Below are 19,420 nucleotides of genomic sequence, written 5' to 3' on the forward strand. Positions count from 1 at the left end.
CAGGCCTTGGCTTCTGTTAGTTAAAGGCAGGGAGGAGGCAGGTCTCCTTTCCCGGGCTGTTTGGCATTTAAGGGTGGACTCATCAGGGCCAGGCTCACCAGCAGCCACCATACCACTTGCCTTGCTGCTTGCTACTGTTCAATAGCAGTTACCCCATGACCAGAACAGAATTTGGGAGGCCCCAATTTGAATTACCATTATGCCATTGTGAGGCACAAAACCCCAATTTGCCCTCAAGGGTTAACCTGAATATTAGAAAGCCTAGTTTAGCTTGCAAGTGTTTGTGATTTCAGTCTTCCTGCAACCTCCATCCTTATCTCTTTCAAGGCCAGGCACTGGAATGTAATAATTGAGCAAATCCTGAGAACCTGTGCTCAGTTCTTAACCAGATGGAAGGAGGGAATTAGGAGTAATTGCCTACATTCCTGAGAAGAAGATCCTTGATTGGCCCTAAGAGACAACCTGATACCATAGGGCAAAAAGCTATAATAAGGATATAGGCCAGAGAGTTATGCTAACACCATGCCAGTATGCTTAGGTATGTTATGATTCATCATGATGGAATGCTATATATAGACTGGTTTTACACTACTTGGATTTCATACTGCAAGAGAATTAACATCTAATATCAAGGTGTGCCATCTAATAGATAGAAAAATGGGTTTTGTTGTTGTTTTCTTGCTGCTGAGCTAAAGAGATTATACTACATAATCTATTATTTTTTAAAAAATAGGAGACCTTTATATATTTTATACAAGGTCTGGTTTTCTTGTGTACATCCAACCTAGAGAATCCACTAATCTGGGAAGTCATTCACAGATTCCAGGCAGGGAGCCAAGAGCAATAACCCAAGGGGACCTGCTTGGGCTCTCTGAAAGTCATGAAACTTACTGGGTGATCTTGGGCCAGTTACACATCCTCAGCCTAATTTACCACACAGGGTTGTTGTAAGGATAAAATAGAGGAGAGGAGAATGAAGTAAGCTTATTTGGGTCCTCACTGTGGAGAAAGGCAGGCCATAAATGAAAAAAATAATATAGTGAAGATGGGTGGCAGATAAAAGGTAGTAGATTGGTGGGTGAGTGGGAATCAGAAAAACAAAGCAGGGAAAGATGAGATGTGGTGTTGTCAGGAAGTGGGAAAGGAGAAATAGTATGTGGACGGGGATACAGGGAAAGATGGCATGCCCCTTGCAAGTTCTTCGGTGTTTCTTACTGCCTGGCTCAACAGTCAGCACCATATAATTGGGCCACAGTTTTCTCTCACAGAGGTTGCTAGGGAGAGTGAAATATGGAAAAATGGATGACAGGGGCATAGATAAAAGTAGGATGGCTGATAAATAGGAAGGGGTGAAGGAAGCAGGAAAAGGGGTGAGGCTATGGGGCTTTTAGGGGAGGGAAAGAGGAAATAGTGAGGGAAAGGAAAATGAGATCCCTCTCATTAGTAATTGTCTTAAAAAGTTGACCATATTTTTACAAAGACTTAATAAGGCATTTTGGGGATGTAAACTGATGAATAAAAATTAATTGCCTCAGCATTCTAATTGGAAACTGAAAAATCTTTAGCTAAGAAGGGATTAACTTCTAGGATTTCACACCAGATTTTTAAAAATAAGTTTTCATATCTTTACAGGCTATATATGTTTTTGAACTTAATGCACTTATGAAAATAAGAACTGGATTTTAGTACTTACTGGTATTAATGGCTTCCTCATCGTACACATCCACCTCCAGTAACCTGATCAGCATGCGAAAGAGTATTCGCAGGAATTGCAAGTAAGAGCCCGTTTTTCCTACCTAATCCAAAAAGAATTTAAAAACCCTCTTAAAATATATATGCAAAGCAACCTAGCAATAATAGACATTTTTTCCCTCTTCTGAAACATTTCAGTACAGGATCTTGAGGAAAACATATACATATCTCTAATGGGAAAACGATCACGAGTGGAAAACTATCATACCACATAAAAACCTTGCTGTCCTTCAGACAACATGCCAAGCATCTGATTGGCCCTCATTGGGAGACATGCCCCCAATAGGATGATAGCAGCCACTGACTAAGGGCCAATCAGAGGCTCTTCTCACCCCTCTGCTCCTGCTCCTCCATGCTGTTTTCCATCACTTGGTGGGAGGAGGAAGATCAGCCAGGAGGTAAGCCTCGGAACTGGAGACAGCTGTCCAGCTGCCCTCCACCGTGGTCTACCCCTCCCTCCAAGCTCCCCACCCTCTGGCCACCAGGAGGGTGGAGAAGACTATCTGGCTGCGCTCTGCAGGGGCTGTGTGACCATGCCTCCTGGCTGCAGGGAAATCTTGGGGGGGCCTCTGGCCCAACTCACCACTTGGCCCTCCCTGCTCTGCAGGAGCACGGATACAAGGGTGGAGGCTGAAGGGCAGCAGACCTGCACAGCAGGGAGGCCCAGGTGGCAAGCTCAGCTGCCCTGCTTTGTGGGGACCTTTCTGCCCTCCTACCTTTCTATGGGCTTTGCTTTAAAAATGGGCTTTGCTACTATTATTTGAAGAAAATGAGGTGAACATTCCAACTGCACAGCCACAATGTTTTACCATCAATAAGCTCCAAGTAGTTCACTGGGGGTTGGATCTGTGACGAAGGATGGCAAAGTGTACCATAAAAAATGAAGGGGATCATAAGACCTGCATGAACAAGAGCCATGTTGGGTGGGAAATGTAGTATAGACAGGAATTGTTAAGGTGAATGAGAAAGCTGGCTGGATCCAATCCTGACAGAAGACACTCCATTATCCACAATTATTATGGCACCCTTATATGTAGCCTTTTGTTAACTACCCCCATACACAGTAAGAAGCCAGTTCATGCATTCCAGAAATGTTCTTATTCTTTCATAAGGGTAGAAACCAAGCAGCTGTTAAAGTGGTCTTAAAAACCCTGTACTTTAAATGCCATTGTGCCTCCTCTGCTTACTGTATGATCTTTGGAGAGCAAAATTGGTACTTCAAAGCTGGTTTTGGAATATGACTCTAGAAAGTAGGAAGCAACACTGTTACAGCAGCAAATCAGTAGTGCAGAGTGCCAAACAAATCATACATGGAAATCTAAAGAATCGTCCTTTTGCTACCCCCAGTTCTCCATCACTAGTTACCATGTACATTATGATTCTATCTTCAAAACCTAAAGGGATTTGTAAGTAATAGATCACTTATTCTTATGTTCCAAAAATCCAACCCCATTAAAGCAGAGCTGTTATTATGTACCTTCCAGCTACACAGTTATCCCAGGCTCTCAAGTATTCTCTTTATCGTTTCGCAGAAAAGAATAAATGAATATTACAGTCTACATTTATTAGATTCTCTGCTCTATCCAATGCATTCATGTCAACAGAGAAGTGATTCATTTACATAAATACATGCAAATAAGCGTACAACTACAAAAGGTTGCTTTCAGCTGCCAGAACTACCTATCAGCAAAGTGTAAGAAATCACGCCACAGCATTTCACTGTGCTGCACACTTACCATTAGATTTTGATAGTTATAGCATTCTTTATTACCAAGGACTGTGACCAGCCCAAAGCCACCCAACTAGCTGTATGTGGAGGAGCAGGGAATCAAACCCAGCTTTCCAAATTAGAAGCCACTGCTCTGAACCACTACACCACACTGGCTCTTAGTAGCTGCTGTTACACCACCACACAAATTTGCTCCTGCTTTTCAAGTCTGTCTGCATCATAATTTACATAGCTATAGAACCATATGAATATAGAATTCTGGAAGAAAAGCATTTCAAGATATTTTCACTGTATTATGGATTTTTGCATTTTCACTTGTATTTTTGTACCCTAAAACTAGACTGGTTTTGATCTACTTAAATATTTAGGCTTGGATCCAGTGAACTCTGAGCAGAGTCTGGTATGTGGAACTTGGCCTCCGTGCCTCCTGTTTCCAGTTGGGCATACCTTTGGCAAGAAGCCACACCTTTGGCAATAGTGTGGAAGGGAAAAATCAACAAAAGGAATTCCCCTTTATGCTTCTGAAAATGCTTGCACAAGAGGATTCAAGCCTGCTGCCATAGCTCCTAAAGGAGGTGGTTCTTTTACCTGAGGTGGTCCCGTTAGAAGTAGCCGTCGAGGGTGAAAGCTCCTCCCACTGGCAGTTTCACTCTGATTGCTGTAGTCAGCATGGTGCTGTCGAGCTGCAGACCACTGCCTGTAGTACAAAGATTGCTCTTCACTGGTTGTGTCCTTGTGCAGCAAAGGCCTCAGAGAGCTTGTCCAAGACACATCAGCATGAGGCAAGAGAGAAGAGGAAGAAAGATGCTGCCCACTTTTCTGTGAACCAAGGAGGCAATAGGCAGCTTTAGATAAGATCACAACCCGAGGTAAGGCCGCATGCAAGCCTTTGCACTCTTTCACAGACTGGCTAGGCAACCGGAATGTCTGGCTGATGGAGAAGGATGATGTTGATAGTTTAGAAGTAGTACTGCTTGCTATCTGGTTGCCAAGAGAGTCACATTCTTGCTTCAAGGTCTCCCCAGCAGTGAAGCCTTCGTCAACTGAGCTGTTGACCACATTCTCGAAGTTAAGGGATCCTGGTAGCTTCTGAGACTTGTCTGTGGCACTGGAAGAGCTCACACCATTTTCAGCTATGGAACCTGAAGTGTGGAGGGGGGACAAAAATGGAGGATGGTCAGCAAATTCCAATAACAATATCTGATTATCCCCACCAGCTGACACTAGCCAGATTGGTAGGGGGCCAGCTTGTTGTAGTAGTTAGGAGTGCAAAATTCTAATCTGGTGAGCCATGTTCGATTCTGTGCTTCCCCACATGCAGTCAGCTGGGTGACCTTGGGCTCACCACAGCACTGATAAAGCTGTTCTGACCGAGCAGGAATATCAGGGCTCTCTCAGCTTCAGCTACCTCAGAGGGTATATGTTGTAGAGAGAGGAAAGGGAAGGGCATTGAGAAAAGTGGCATATAAGAACAAACTCTTCTTCTTACCCATGGTTAAAACTGATCAGATTTTGCTGGGTTTAAAACTAGGACTTAAAACACCTAACCATGATTAAAAGCATTATATGTAAGAGATGCACAGAAGGGAAATTCTACCAGATGGAACATTTTGTTATTTGTAGCAGAACAAATGAGTGAAAATAGACTGAAAAATTCTCGCTAGTGTGCAAGGACCCTGTTTCAAGGACTGGAAATCTTAAGGAGGATTCAAATCACTACACAAGGACTGGAAATCATAAGGAGGCCACAAATCCCAGGAAGGAGATAAATTTCAAACACTGGTCTAAATTCACTAGCCAAATCAGGAAGGAAGAAAATAAAGAAAACCTTGAGCTTAGGTTACTCTAGGAGTCCCCCTCTGTGGGGCATAAGAGACTGGCTTTGTAAATAGAGGCAATAGTCTTTACCTCTGTGACCTCCTTCCAAGACAGTAACCTTGCCTTCAGAGAAACACAAAGGAGACTCAAATGCACGGAAGGAAGCTTTCCCACAGCACCTACTTTATTTTCTTTGAGTTGCAATCCATAAACCAAAATTTGGATCAGGCCACAAATCAGAGGAAATGACAGCTCAGAAAATAAGTAATTTTTGTGATAGCAATTAGAAAGACATTTAATCCTCCCCTCCTACATTCAAGGTTAAATCCTGGGAGTCCAGCTGTTCTAATGAAGAAGCATATGTCCAGGACTAATAATACCTTGCAGCTGCCTTGTCTGTTCAATAGCAATTATGTGGCTTGCTAGATGTAGGCAGACACCAAGCTGGCTACTGGCCAATTCCCAAAGAAACTGCTATACTCTTCCCCCATTTTTCTATGGGTATGACTTAAAAATCAACTTTCTTCTTAACTATTAGTTGCCACAGTTTTTAATAGGTGGCAACCTCACAAAAGTTGATGCTTTTGTTTGCGGCAATTATACCAAGCAGCAGAACTGAGCCTAGGCATTTTTAATGTCCTGGTCAGGACCTACATAATTTCTCTGTCACTTCAGCAGCAACTTCCCTTTCCCCTTCATTCTCCACAGACAAGTTGCCCCATTTCCATTCTTTCCTTTTCCCACGAACACTGCATTATCTCCTTCTGCTTCTTCTTACTTAACAGAGAGTTAATAAACCCAAAATCTTGGATCAAGGGGTATTTCATTAAAAGGGGCAGCATTGGAGAATAAGATGCAAAACCAACCTGAAGTTCCAGTCACTGCACTGCTATTACTCTGAGGTCTCTCCAGGTCAATTAACAGCTCATCAGCATCATTCTCTATAACGCTAGCCTTTTCCTGATCTTTCTCACTGAGGTCAAGCGCCACAATGGGCCCTCGGATGGCCTCCTTTGAAACATAGCAGCATGCCAGGCCCACTTCTTGCTCCACAGCAGTACGAGTTAAATAGCTTGAGTCAATCAGTCGAAGATCACAATATTTCAAAGACCTAGAAAATCAATATATAAGCATATATATATATATAAGTTTTGAAAAACATTTATATTTTGCCATTTAAATGTCAGTTTCTCAGCTACTGTTCCAGAAAGATATGAAATGGCAAGGATTGGTTTGCCTATGATAGAAAAGGGAAATTTGTTAGTACTTGTGATAAGCCTTTCCTACCAATACAGCCTTTTATGATTTGGCCTATTCTACACACAATAGATAATGCACTTTCAGTGCACTTTAGAAGTAGATTTTCTGTTCTGCACAGGAAAATGCCTAAGCACACTGAAAGTGCATTATCCTATATATGCAGAATGAGCCCAGGTTTGCTTTAAAATGTAAAACTTTCCCTCAGCTAACAGATGTTCTTAAGGTAAAGGCTTTGGGTTCACTGTCATAATGTTAAATATTGCAATGAGCAAGTAGAACATGGGGATTACTGAAGCAGAAGTTGTATACCAATAACAAAGGCAATTTTATTCATTTACAAGACGTTTTCGAAGAACAGATCAGCACTACAGCTCTCCAGAAAGCCAGAGGAAAACACTGGCTGAGACACATAAATTCAAACTAGTTATGACTTCAGAGGGTGATAGGAATTTTCTTTAATGCGTTCAAGCACAAGCAGGCTCTTCCCCCCCACAAGTGACTGGGTTGGATCGTCTCACAAGCACTGGATTCCATCCACACTAGCCTGCTCTTTCTCTAGAGACAAACAAAATGGTACAAGGTCTGCTCATTACCAGAGACAGGCCTAGCAACTGGGTTCTCTATCCTCATCTTGAGGTACAGCTAAACCACTCTGCCACACTACCAGGCAGACCTACCTTGCATTCTGTCTGCTCTTTTCCTGAGGCGGACCAAAAACTATCACTGTTATTTCCCTAAGGCAGACCTGAAATCTCCTCTGCTGTGCTTCCCTCCAACATTCCAGCCTCTTCCTGAAAGGTGAATGGCTGCTGGAGCAGCACTCCCGTAAGCCCAGCTGAGTAGCTGCTTTGCCCTTTAGGGGCAAGACAGCCACCTGTCTGCCACAGTAATCTCTTTGGATGGGAAGTGCTGTCACGCTGCACTGCCTTATAGCAACCCTGTAGAGTTTTCAAAGCAAGAGACATTCAGAGGTGGTTTCCCTTTGCCTGCCTCATCCAAGTACTAAACAGGACCAACTCCACGTAGCTTCTGAGATATGAGGAGACTGGACTGGCAGGACCATCCAAATCAGGGCAGTAAACTCTTGGAACATGGCACAGGATGTAACATATGATACTGGCTCATATGGAATACGAGGGTAACAATCTCTTGGTTATTCTCAAATTCCAGTGTCATACACTATGTGCTGTGTCACATTGCAACAGGGGGAGACAGACTATCATCCAATATAAGAATTATAGGGAGGGTTCACAGATAAGCCCAATGTTACTGCTTCAATTGTTGAGGGGATAGAACACAATATCCAGTATTGTTACAGCTTGAGCGTACCTGGGAAAGGTTTCCCCCAGGGGGTCCTTGCCAGTTAAAACGACGATACAAGGCAGACCTTCTAAATCCTGGTAAGTATGAGGAAACCAGTCCTCCTGATCGTTCCCTCTCCATGCCTGTAAGGAAAGAACATAAAAAAGCCTTGACATTCCTTTAGCAATATTATATCTTATATCATATTCTTATTCTTATATCATATATTCTTATATCATATTCTTATATCATATTATATCATATTCGCACTACAAATGCTCCTTCACATAGGCATACAAACCAAGTTAACTTATGTAGCTACCTAATTGAATTTTTTTGGGGGGGAGGGGTGGGGCTTATTTGGGTATTGATAGTTTCAAGAACACCAGTACCCAGGTCCCAAACATTTCTGGAAATAATCAAGATATTCATGAATACCTGGGTCTGGCATTTTAAGGATCACCCATTTGATGGATGTCTCTGGGCATCTCTCCCAGGCAAATGGAGTTGTGCATGCAGGGCCAAATCACAATGATTCTCTCACAGCCCAAAGTTTTCTATCCGTGGCTGAGAGTTCTTTTGTTTTGGAGTGCTGCTGGTATGCCTCCAGCCGCTTTCGTCTGTCTGTGCCCTGGATCAATTCTGCTGCCCACTGGAAAGACCTTCTTTAGCACAGCATAGCCATCATTGGCATACAAGACCCTTTTCTCGTTTTGTGCTAGGGCTGATTGCACTTTGTTTAAAACGTTATTTAAAATTATTCCTATATATCCTATTTTGTCTGCTGAGCTGTTGGAGGGGACAGCCTTTGCTTTCTTTCTGGTTCTTTTAAAAACATAGCTTTCTTTGTTTATTTGGATTTTAAAGACTTGTGCTGTTTTGCTGGGGTTTCTTGGATTGTTTTAGAATTTCTAAAATTTGAACTAGCTCCAAGAAAAACTATGTAATAGCTTATTTTCTGAAAAACGAATTGATCTATGCTTGTAGACTACAAAAATAAAATAAAATGAGAGCTCCATAGTTCCATCTCAGATTGCAGTTCCAAAAAATATTAGGATAAAAAGTCAGAATTGTTTTTAAAGAATTTGATTAAAACAACCCTAGGTGTAGTTTTATCTTCATCTGAAGCCCAACCCCCCCCCATCTGAAGCCCAACCCCCACCCCCACCCCCAGAGCAGATCAGTTACTGCTCAAACTGAGAGTATAGTGTGTGTTTGTGTGTGTGTGTGTGTGTGTGTATTTTGAATTGAGGAAAACTATATATATTGAGGAAAAATATATATATATTGAATTGAGGAAAACTTCCCCCCCCCAGAACTTCTATTTTTCTTACTTTTTATTTTACTTTATATAGTATAATTTATTCTTTATATGAGCTTTCTACACTGCTACTTCCTACTTCTTTTGTTTTTTACCTTTGAGAAAGCAAGGGATTTTTCCCCCCAAGTAGGACTGGAGGAAGCAATGATCCATAGAATTGGGCTCCTCACTCCAATTTGCTTGAAACTTGGCAGTGGAAAAGGCAATAGCAGGTCCTCTGCAGTGCTGTTAGGTGAAAAACCATTATTGTTGTCCCCCTCCCACTGCTGTTCCCCATTGAGAATAATTGGATCCAAATAATTCTGGAACCCAAAACTGAATCCCCATATGATATTGGGGAAACCCAAATAACAGTATTTATGTCCTTCCCAAGATCCTAATCCTCAAAAGTGTTTTTTTTAAAATATGCATATCCATAGTTGTTATGTCCTAAAAAGCAGAGACATCACCCTACCAACAAAAGTGCGTTTAGTCAAAGCTATGGTATTCCCAGTTGCAATGTATGGCTGCGAAAGTTGGACCATAAGGAAGGCCGAGCGTCAAAGAATTGAGGCTTTTGAACTCTGGTGCTGGAGAAGACTCTTGCGAGTCCCTTGGACTGCAAGGCGAACAAACCGGTCAGTCCTAGAGGAGATCAGCCCTGACTGCTCTTTAGAAGGCCAGATCCTGAAGATGAAACTCAAATACTTTGGCCACCTCATGAGAAGGAAGGACTCCCTGGAGAAGAGCCTAATGCTGGGAGCGATCGAGGGCAAAAGAAGAAGGGGACGACAGAGAATGAGGTGGCTGGATGGAGTCACTGAAGCAGTAGGTGCAAACTTAAAAGGACTCCAGGGAATGGTAGAGGACAGGAAGGCCTGGAGGATCATTGTCCATGGGGTCGCGATGGGTCGGACACGACTTCGCACATAACAACAACAAATAGTTGTTATTAGGCATGTGCAATGGGTTAGCAAAAAAATATTTTTTAAATAATACCTTGCCGGTATTTTCAGGTATATTTTATACCAAATACTAGGGACCAAGCCTGTTGCATTCAGGAATTCAACACGCGCTAGATTGGGGGGATGGAGTGGAAGAACTCTGTGGCCTCCACCTCCCCCCAAGACCTGGAAAGGCTGCACCAGCTGTTATGGAACTTACCACCAGGGGCAGATCTCATGCAGCAGGGATCTGCAGCCTCCAAGCCTCAGAGGGAAGTGGACGGAGGAGGGGACGGGGGACAGAAGGCAATTGGCTGGCCACTGTACAGACAGACAAGCCAGAGGAGGAGGCACTCGGGTGGGACAGCCGCCCTGAGTGGGTGTTAAGTGCTGAGTGACACTTCAGCCATGAGGCATGCTCCTCTTCCAAGGCCTTACCAGAAATATTAAGTGGAACAGATTTCTCTATTCTATATTCAGCTACCAATATAGTAAATGCTGAAAAAAAGCTGGAAATATTTGGAAATACTCGGCTCCATTATACTCTTTGGGGTCATTAAAGTCAATGGCAAATCTAGCCTGAGTCTATTCAGTGGCATGGTGGGAGGAGGATTGAAGTAGAGGCACCAAATTTGCAGCATAGTAGTTGAAGGCTCTCCTCAAAAGAACCTCCAAGTTTCATAAAGATTGGACCACGGAGTCCAATTCTGAATAACTAGCAAAAGAGCACAAAAGACCTGGCCATGTAAATAATATACAGAGATGTTTTACAATCAGAACTAGAGTCTATGAGGTAATAATGTCCTCTTTCAAACACATTAACAAAAGCTTCCTGAAATATAGATATACAAACCAGAGGAACCTTCTAGTAACTATTTCCTCTTAGCTCTTTGCACCTCTCCATCTGCCATTTTCTCTCATCACCTCAGACAGATGCTGTGCATTATGAGTCATTTCTTTTGAAAAAAAAGTAATGGTTTGAAAATGGAACACTTAACAGTAGATCAATGAGTCAATATGCTGCCCTGCTTTTCAGAAATTTCCACTGTGAAGAGGCCTATGACAAATTTCTCTCCTAGGATTGGAAGAACTCATCTATTAAGGATCTGCTTCCCTTCACCACTCATGCTTTCCTTCTTTGCTCAGTCTGCACCTTCAGTGCAGCATACAATTGAAAGCAACACAAGTTGCACCAAGCCTACAGGATAAACTCCCACACTTTCTTCAAAAAAAGAGAGAAAGCTTCTCTCATCCTTCTCTATAGGATCAACTCATATGCCTGAAGCAACATACTGATGGGAACTTATGTAACGTAAGTGGAAGGCCCTTATTTTACCTGTCCTCTCCTAGCTGCACTGGCTCCAGATTGAAAACTGGATCAGATACAAGGTTTGGATGTTAACATTCAAAGCCCTAAACAATATGGGACTGTCTTATCTGTGGGACCATGTTTCCCTTTACATACTGTGAAGAACATAGGTCAAGAGACCAAGATTGGCTTAAGATCCACAGTCCCAAGGAAATTAAACTGGCCCTGGCCCCAGTGAGATCAAGACTCTGCAGGACATTAAACAGTCTTTCGGGCCCTGTAAGATAGAGCTGTTCCTCCAGGCCGATGGTTGTGGCCTGAGGGACATTCCAGTTGACCTGCCTACCCATATCCCAGCCTGTATTTATATCTGTCAATCTTATATTTTTAACTTATTTAGGAATTGACACAGGTATTGTCCCTACTAATATTGTAAGGTGTAATCTGTTGTATTTTTTTAATAATGTATTTTAATAGAGAACTATGAATAGGATTTTATTTTAATTTTATAAATTGAATTATATGTTTTTAAAATTTGTTGTAACCCACCTTTTGGGATGGGCTAAAATTACTTAATTATTTTTTTCCACACTGCTGGAAAAGGCAGTTTTGACCATAATGAGAAGACAGATAATGAACAGACTTCAGCAATCATAGCAAAACTAAGATACAATTTGTTTCCCTTCTGATTCTTTTAACTGTTTCCTGCTCTCATAAGGGCTATCGTAGCTACCCTGCTTATATAATGAACAGTGAATACAATGTTTTTCCTCAAGTGAAAACTATTTTCCAACATTGTTTAATGCTGTTATCTATTCTGGACAGAAAGTTACACACAAAGATCATCAATAATAAGAATGTATGAAACTCCCTGTTGCATTATATGGGCATAGTCACTACCTTAGAAGGCTTTAAAAGGTGATTATACCAATTCCTGAAGCCTAATTCCTTAAATAGCTTTTAGCCATAATGGGTAAATGGGCCCTGCATGTATAGGGAGAGTACACATTTAAATACAGTTGCTGGGAACAGTAGTGTACCTATCCCGTTTTATACCTAAGCAGGTGGGTGGAGCCTCCACAGAGAAGTCCCTGCTGGCAAACCAGCCCCTCTTCCTGGCATGAATTAGAGGAAAGGCTTTGGGGGGTTCATGACAGGTGACTTTTGAGCATCACTCCATCCACCGTGAGCCACCCTGACCAGCCTTGAGTCTACAGCATTGAGCAGTCAGGCTGTCTGCGGCCTGTGCACCCCCATCAAGTATGACACCCATGGCATGAGCCCCGGTTGCCACAGCCTAAATACACTGATGGCTGGGAAGAAAGCAGCAGCACAGGATGACTTGGCCTCTGCAAATTGCAGTACTTGATCAGCAGCTGCAGGGAACAGAATTCCTGATCAATCTGGCCTGGAAGAAATTCACCTCCCAACCCCAAGTGGCAATCGTAATTTCCCTGGGCATATCAGAAAGGGCCATGAGAGCCAAGCTCCAACATAATCCCTTCTGCCCATCCGCTCATAAGCTACCTAAATTCACATAATCAGCATTTCTGTCAGATGGCTATCTAGCCTCTGCTTAAAAACTTCCAAAGAAGACAAACTCACCACCTCCTGAAGAAGCCTGTTCCACTGAGGAACTGCTCTGCCATGAACGTCTTCTGGATGTTTAGCTGAAAATTATTTTGAATTAATTTCAACCCATTGGTTATTATCTGACCCTCTAGGGCAACAGAAAATAACTCTACTCCTTCCTCTACATGACAGTCTTTCAAGTACTTGAAGATGGCTATTATCCCCTCTTAGTTGTCTTCTTTCCAGGCTAAACCAACCTTTTGCATGTGGTCTTTTCCACAGGAACCAATCCAAAATGATGATAATTTTTTCATATACTGCCATCACACTCTGAGTAACAGTAAGAAAGTGTATGGAGTACTACTCCATTGAATTTACGGTGCCCCTTCAGTGGATCAATTTAGTGCACAAGCCTGTGGCCATACAGCTGCACGCTTGCATGCAAACCCACAAGAAGATTCTTTGATGCTCACCTTTAATCGTTTCACAAAGTGCTTGGCAACAGCAAGTTCTGAAGCTGGGTTGCCCAGGATAATCTCAAAACGATACTGTAGGCCCAGTTTATCTCGTGCTTCTTGCAGCCTCTCTTTGGCCAGCATTGCCAGCTGCACTGAGGGAATCCTGATGACAAGCATGTGACCACGACCACTCTTATCCTTGCCAGGTGAGGTGATGATGTCATCCATTATGCTGAGCGTCTCAGGTGTGCTGTGGTCTCTTAGTGAGGCCATGGTAGTGAGAGCCATCAAGGCTTCCAAATACTGCTGAATAAGCAGATAGCAGCGAATCACCATGCTGTGCAGCCTGGGGTACCTTGAAAGGAATACAGCTTTGTTTTAGACAGTATAAATAGGCCTTTCAGGTCTAACACCAGGCAATAAAAAAAGGGAAGAAGGCTTATACACTGCGTAATTCAGGGTTTCCAACATGTTATTATTTTCATTTATTTGACTCATTATGTAAGCATTGCATTGGCATACACTTAGGTCTCCCTAACTAAGAAAAGCACAGCTGCACCTCAGAAATCACTTGAGTCCAACATATACAAATGCATTGTAGAAAAACTGTAGGACAGCAGGTTAAGAATACTAATTGGGAGACAGGAAAGGTGAATTGCTAGATCCATGGTTTCCTCACATGCTGTCTGCAACTATAAGATAGCTGACTGGACTGTGTAAAATGGCTGCTTCCAGGTTAGCTGCCACTGAGACACCACGTGAAACACGCTCTGCCAATAGGGATCAGAACTAGCAAGCCAACTTTATTGTTGAGAACTGGCTGCTCAAATTCATCCTCCTGGCATAACATTCACAGGGTACAAAGACAACATTTGTAAAGACCTGTTGTGTAAACATTTATGTCACTGCTATTGATGCCAGGCAACTGCTGGGATTCGTGCACAGTGTGGGACTGTGCTGATCTTGGTCTCTTCCAACAACCCTGAAGAAAAAGGAATAGTGCATAAGGAGGGCACGGAATCTGATGTCAAGAGTAACTGCTCTGAAAATCTGCAGTATGATGTGTGTGTGAAATGGGCCTGTGTTTGAATGGGGGAAATATAAGAGGGTGGCTGTTGCCTTTGATCCATGCTGATGAGATTACCAGAAGCATCTGACTGGCCAGTGTGAAAAACAGGATGTTGGCCTGGACAGTACTTTGGTTTAATACAGTAAAGTCTCTTATTTTATTTTTATGAAAGGTTTTATTCTTATGAAAATACATGCAGCTATCTTAACCTTATTTTTACAGAGGAATTTAAAAATATAATTAAGTGATTCCACGGCTTCCTCTACATCTTTAAGTATACTGCTGAATTATTAAAATATACAGAAGAAAGAAGACAGCCTTCCAATGTTATGGGGAAGGCATGGCGAGAAGTGTTTTGCTTCGGGGACTCAGCCTGTGCTGAAAACAAACTTTTGGGTTAAGCCCTAAGGAAATTTTGGCACAAATTGAGTAAGTAGTTATAACTAGTCGACACTAGTAGAGGCAGGTTCTAGTTAGATATTTCAGTCTGTTGGGGCAAACCCAAAAAATCCTACGTATCTAAGGGACCACTTGTCTTAATATGTCTCTCAGAGAACACTCTGGTCAGCCTTAACCAACCAATTAGTTTTCCCCAGCCCCCCCCCCAGTGAATGGCCTCAACCAGGGCCTTTTTGGCCCTTACCCCTGACTGATGGAATGAACTTCCAGAGAACATCAAGGCCCTAATGGGATTGGCACAGTTTCGCAGGGCTTGCAAGACAAAGCTCTTCCACCAGGCATATGTTTGAGGCCAGTACGCCTGGGAGAACCAAAACACCATATGGGTCTCCCCTGCCGGAATTGGGTACTCCTCCTACTTTCTTATTAATACTGCTTAAATTAATCTAGTAACATTGTACTGTAAGATTCTACATTTTTATGTACTTTATTGTATTAATTGTATTGTACCTAATATATGGCTTTACCATACATTGTTATAAACCGTCCGAGATGACTGGATCAATAGGGGCAGCCTACAGGTACAAATATAAATAAATTAATTTATCTGTTGCCATCATAAGAAGTAACACCATCAATTGGGGACTCAGCTAACATTTTCATGGATGATACAACCAACTGAAAGCATCCCCCCCCCAAAAAAAAATTTCATCATTAAGCATCTTTATGTTGTTGTTGGATAAGCAGAAATATTTTAAGGTATTTTCTCAATTGGATATTTTTTGAGAGAGATGGATTCGAGGCTTTTTCCCAGCTAATTTCTACCCCATCTGTATTTAATTTATATATAATTTATATTTATGATTTATGATTAGATCCCCCAGCTGTGAAGTGTTTCTGATTTTGTTTGCTTGTTTTTCCACCATTTCCTATTGCCATCTGTACTCTATACATCATAAATTAAGTAAAATCTACTCTTAAATAAATCTGTCCTTTATCTGTTTCTTCCTTACTGAAATATTATTATTTTGATCATAGCATCAGAACTTGAACCAGAGTCATCTGCTGGTGCCTCTCAGCAGCATTAGTTGACTTCCCTCACACTATAGCAAAACTTGTGGTTTTATTAATTATCAAGTGATAGTAAAAATGACTTGAAATATAACATCAATGAGAATAACAACAATAAATATAATGCCCGATACAGGAAACTGTTGCGCCAAGGATGTCTGGTAACATGAGCTTGCCATAAAAACAAAACCTGATGCACTCAACCACTGAACCATTGTGGATTTTTCTACAAGCATAAGAATTTCGTTTTCTTTGATGAAACAAACAGCTGGCAACTTTGGGGATTTAGGAACCTCCAAAAGATTCTACATGTGATTTCTATATATAAGGCCAGCACACATGCAAACATCTACATCTAGGATCCGGACTAAATATTTTTCGAAAAACATTTACCTCTCCAAAAGCGTATGGACCATTTTTTCAAAAGTTTCATCACATCTCAGAAGAGGGCTTGTGATTCCCCACTGCAAAGATTTGCCATATTCATTCAAGCCAAAATACAGCTTCTCATCTCGGCCCAAGTCCTCCTATTTCAAGCAGAGATTGAAGCAATATGAAATTTACAGATGTCTAGTTTCCCCGCAGCACATTGGCAAGTTATTATCTCCTCCAAAAACACACTGCATTATTTTCATACATTTTAAAAATGACTTCTTCCACCATACCCAAGATACTAAACATATTTGTGTAATAGATTCAGGTGGGTATTCCTGTTGGTCTGAAGCAGTTTGAGTCCAGTGTCACATTAAGATCAACAACGTTTTATTCAAGGTATAAGGTTCTGCGTGTATACACACTTCTTCAGATACATTGAAATGGAAGACCATGCATATAGGCAGAGGGGGAGCAGCAAACTAGCATACAACATAATAAAGTTGTTTAACAAATTCAAGGGCCCAATTTTATATATATGTATATATGTCTATATGTATACATTTATATTATAACATGTAGATCCTTACCATGTTGCCAAACTGTATCCAGTGTACCTCATTGGACGAGCTGATTCTAGACTGCTGAGTTTGAAGAGCATAGGGAAAAGAACTCACTTGAAGGACAAGGAGGTTGAAGGCTTCAAGGACTTCTCTACAATTAATTACTCTATCAGCAAGTCCATGGCAAGGCTCCCCATGGGATAAAGAGCTTGAGATTGCACTAATGGAAGAGACCAAAACAAAAATTAATTGTTTCAAATTACTTGGATAAAAACAAAAAGACCAAAAGCAAAACTAGAACCTTTTCCAGGAAATTCTCCCATATGGGACTCAAATAATGTCCAAACAACAAAAGGGAAGTTCACAGACTTTTTGACATAGAATGTGTGATTAACAAATGAAGCTTGCCTCTTGGTGGCACTAGCTATGTGCAGAGGTGCTGAATGGCCTCCACCCACATAATAGGACAGCCATAACTACATCTCTTACTGCCCACATTTAGAAATAGTTGAGGTGACCTACTTAAATTAGTAAGTTTTCTAGGCAGGTAACAACAAACAGGCTATAAAGAGTTAAGTTCCAAACCATGTCTAACCATGTTATAAACACTACGGGGCTTTTTGCACGGCTTCAAAATCGCACAATGGTTGCTAATTGGAAACGCTATTGATTTGCCTTAACGCACGACGTCGTAGACAATCTGCAACACTCCTGAAACCGATCAGCAAAAAGCGCTTCGTTGTAGCGCTTTCAGGGGAATCCCAAAAAGTGGATTCACCCTCCGGAAAGCGCTACACTCTTGCAAACAATCTGTAACACTAGCAATAAAGACCTGTGCGTTACCATTGTTGCGGTTTCTTCAAAGTCCCTCCTCCTGAGCCTGTCCTCCAAACTTCCGGTGAAGCGATCGCCATTTTTTTTTTCTCCGAGCGAGCGGGGATAAACGCACCAGCGAGCCTCTTTCTGTTTAGAGGCTTCCCTGGCTTCAGTCCTTTACCTTTAGTCACTAAGCACAAACCACATAAAAGCCCGTTTGCTGAAATAAAGTCCCTTTATTTTTTACACATTAATTCAGCCGAAAATCGGGCCCGTGAGAGGGGGGGGGATTTTTTTTTATCACTCGAGGCAGCGTGGCAACAATCATACGATCAAACGACAGCTCACATTAGGCAGCTGGATGGGTCTCTCCGTTGCAACGAATCTACCTAGATTCGTTGCTATGGGTCTGTTTTTTTTTTAAAAAAAACCTTTCTTAAAGGGAAAGGGGCTGTTTGGGAGCATGCTAACGGCTGCCCATTGGCTGCTTGACGGCCAGGGGCGGGACGAGCTTGGCAATAGCGCTTCCTTTCTAGCGATTTCTGCCGAGACCGGAAGCCTGTGGGAAACGCTAAAAAACGCAACTGATTCCACTACAAAGGCAGGTATGCATAACGACGAATTCCACTATTTTAAATGGCGATTTTTCATTCCGCAAACAATTTGCAACAAAGATCCCCGTGCGTAAAGGCCCTACATATTTTACATCCACTGCTAGCAACTTGCGGCTAAAGGATCTATGTCTGTCAGCGCAGTATCAGCACAATAGCGAAAGTATCTAAAATCAATGGCCAAATGGAAACCCACAGGGAGTTGCCCATTTGCTCTAGGCCGGTGTTCCCCAACCACCGGGCCATGGGCCACTACCGGGCCATAGAGGCCTCGGTACTGGGCCGCAGCGGGGAGGAGGGAGGCGCAGGTGTGCCTCCCCCATGTGGCATGCACTCGCTGCACAGGGAGCCATTTGCCACCTCCCAGCACAACGAGCGCCACGCTGCGGGGAGAGGTGCTGGCACCCGCAAACGCGCAGGCACGGACCTGCCGTGCCTGCCAGCACGCTGGCGCCCACAAACATGCAAGTGTGGACCTGCCGCACCTGCGTGTTTGTGGGTGCCGGTGCCTCCACAGTGCAGCGCTTGCTGAGCTGGGAGGCAGTCGATTGCTCCCCGCACAATGAGTGCTGCACCACACTGCGGGGGGGAGGGGGTCACCTGCTGGTTTGCATGCCTCCCTCTTCCCCCCCAGCCCCCAGCCTGAAAAAGGTTGGGGGCCACTGCTCTAGACAATATGTTGCCTACAATATTATAAATAGGCAACCTACATACAAAATATATTTGCTATTATGGTACTGATTCTGTAGATATGATTCGACTGGTGTATGGTAATGGTGTAGATTCTACTGGTTTGTGGTAATCATATAGATTCACAAACAGGTTTCTCGGGCAGGCCCTAAGACACATTATATTAGTGGAACAAGAATATTCAGAAAACTAGCTTTTAGTCCTCTAAGTCACTGTAGTAAAAGACCATCCATACACTAAAATCTGACCACCAAATAACACAGCATATGCTATACAACAGCACAATGCCCAAGAGATGGGGAAAAGCACACCAACTTAAAACAGGCGCAAGACATTTCAGACAGAGTTGTCTACTATTGAACAAAGATGTCCTCTTTTCCTTCAA

General features: G+C 42.5%; 1 protein-coding gene across 6 annotated transcripts in view; it reads right to left on the bottom strand.

Annotated features, from left to right (window-relative positions):
• The window catches only part of GREB1L (GREB1 like retinoic acid receptor coactivator), a 169,947-nt gene that overhangs the window by 24,145 nt on the left and 126,382 nt on the right, over window positions 1-19,420 (bottom strand). For all 6 annotated transcript variants that reach the window (XM_077352631.1, XM_077352634.1, XM_077352633.1 and 3 more), the window contains 7 exons: window positions 16,946-17,138; window positions 16,377-16,510; window positions 13,460-13,799; window positions 7,889-8,004; window positions 6,166-6,410; window positions 4,070-4,623; window positions 1,694-1,796 (listed from right to left, as the gene is read on the bottom strand). In XM_077352631.1, the coding sequence (XP_077208746.1) occupies window positions 1,694-1,796; window positions 4,070-4,623; window positions 6,166-6,410; window positions 7,889-8,004; window positions 13,460-13,799; window positions 16,377-16,510; window positions 16,946-17,138 (1,685 nt within the window). The remainder of the gene's footprint in view (window positions 1-1,693; window positions 1,797-4,069; window positions 4,624-6,165; window positions 6,411-7,888; window positions 8,005-13,459; window positions 13,800-16,376; window positions 16,511-16,945; window positions 17,139-19,420) is intronic.

Source organism: Paroedura picta, chromosome 9, assembly GCF_049243985.1.
Source record: "Paroedura picta isolate Pp20150507F chromosome 9, Ppicta_v3.0, whole genome shotgun sequence".
Classification (NCBI taxonomy): Eukaryota; Metazoa; Chordata; class Lepidosauria; order Squamata; family Gekkonidae; genus Paroedura; species Paroedura picta.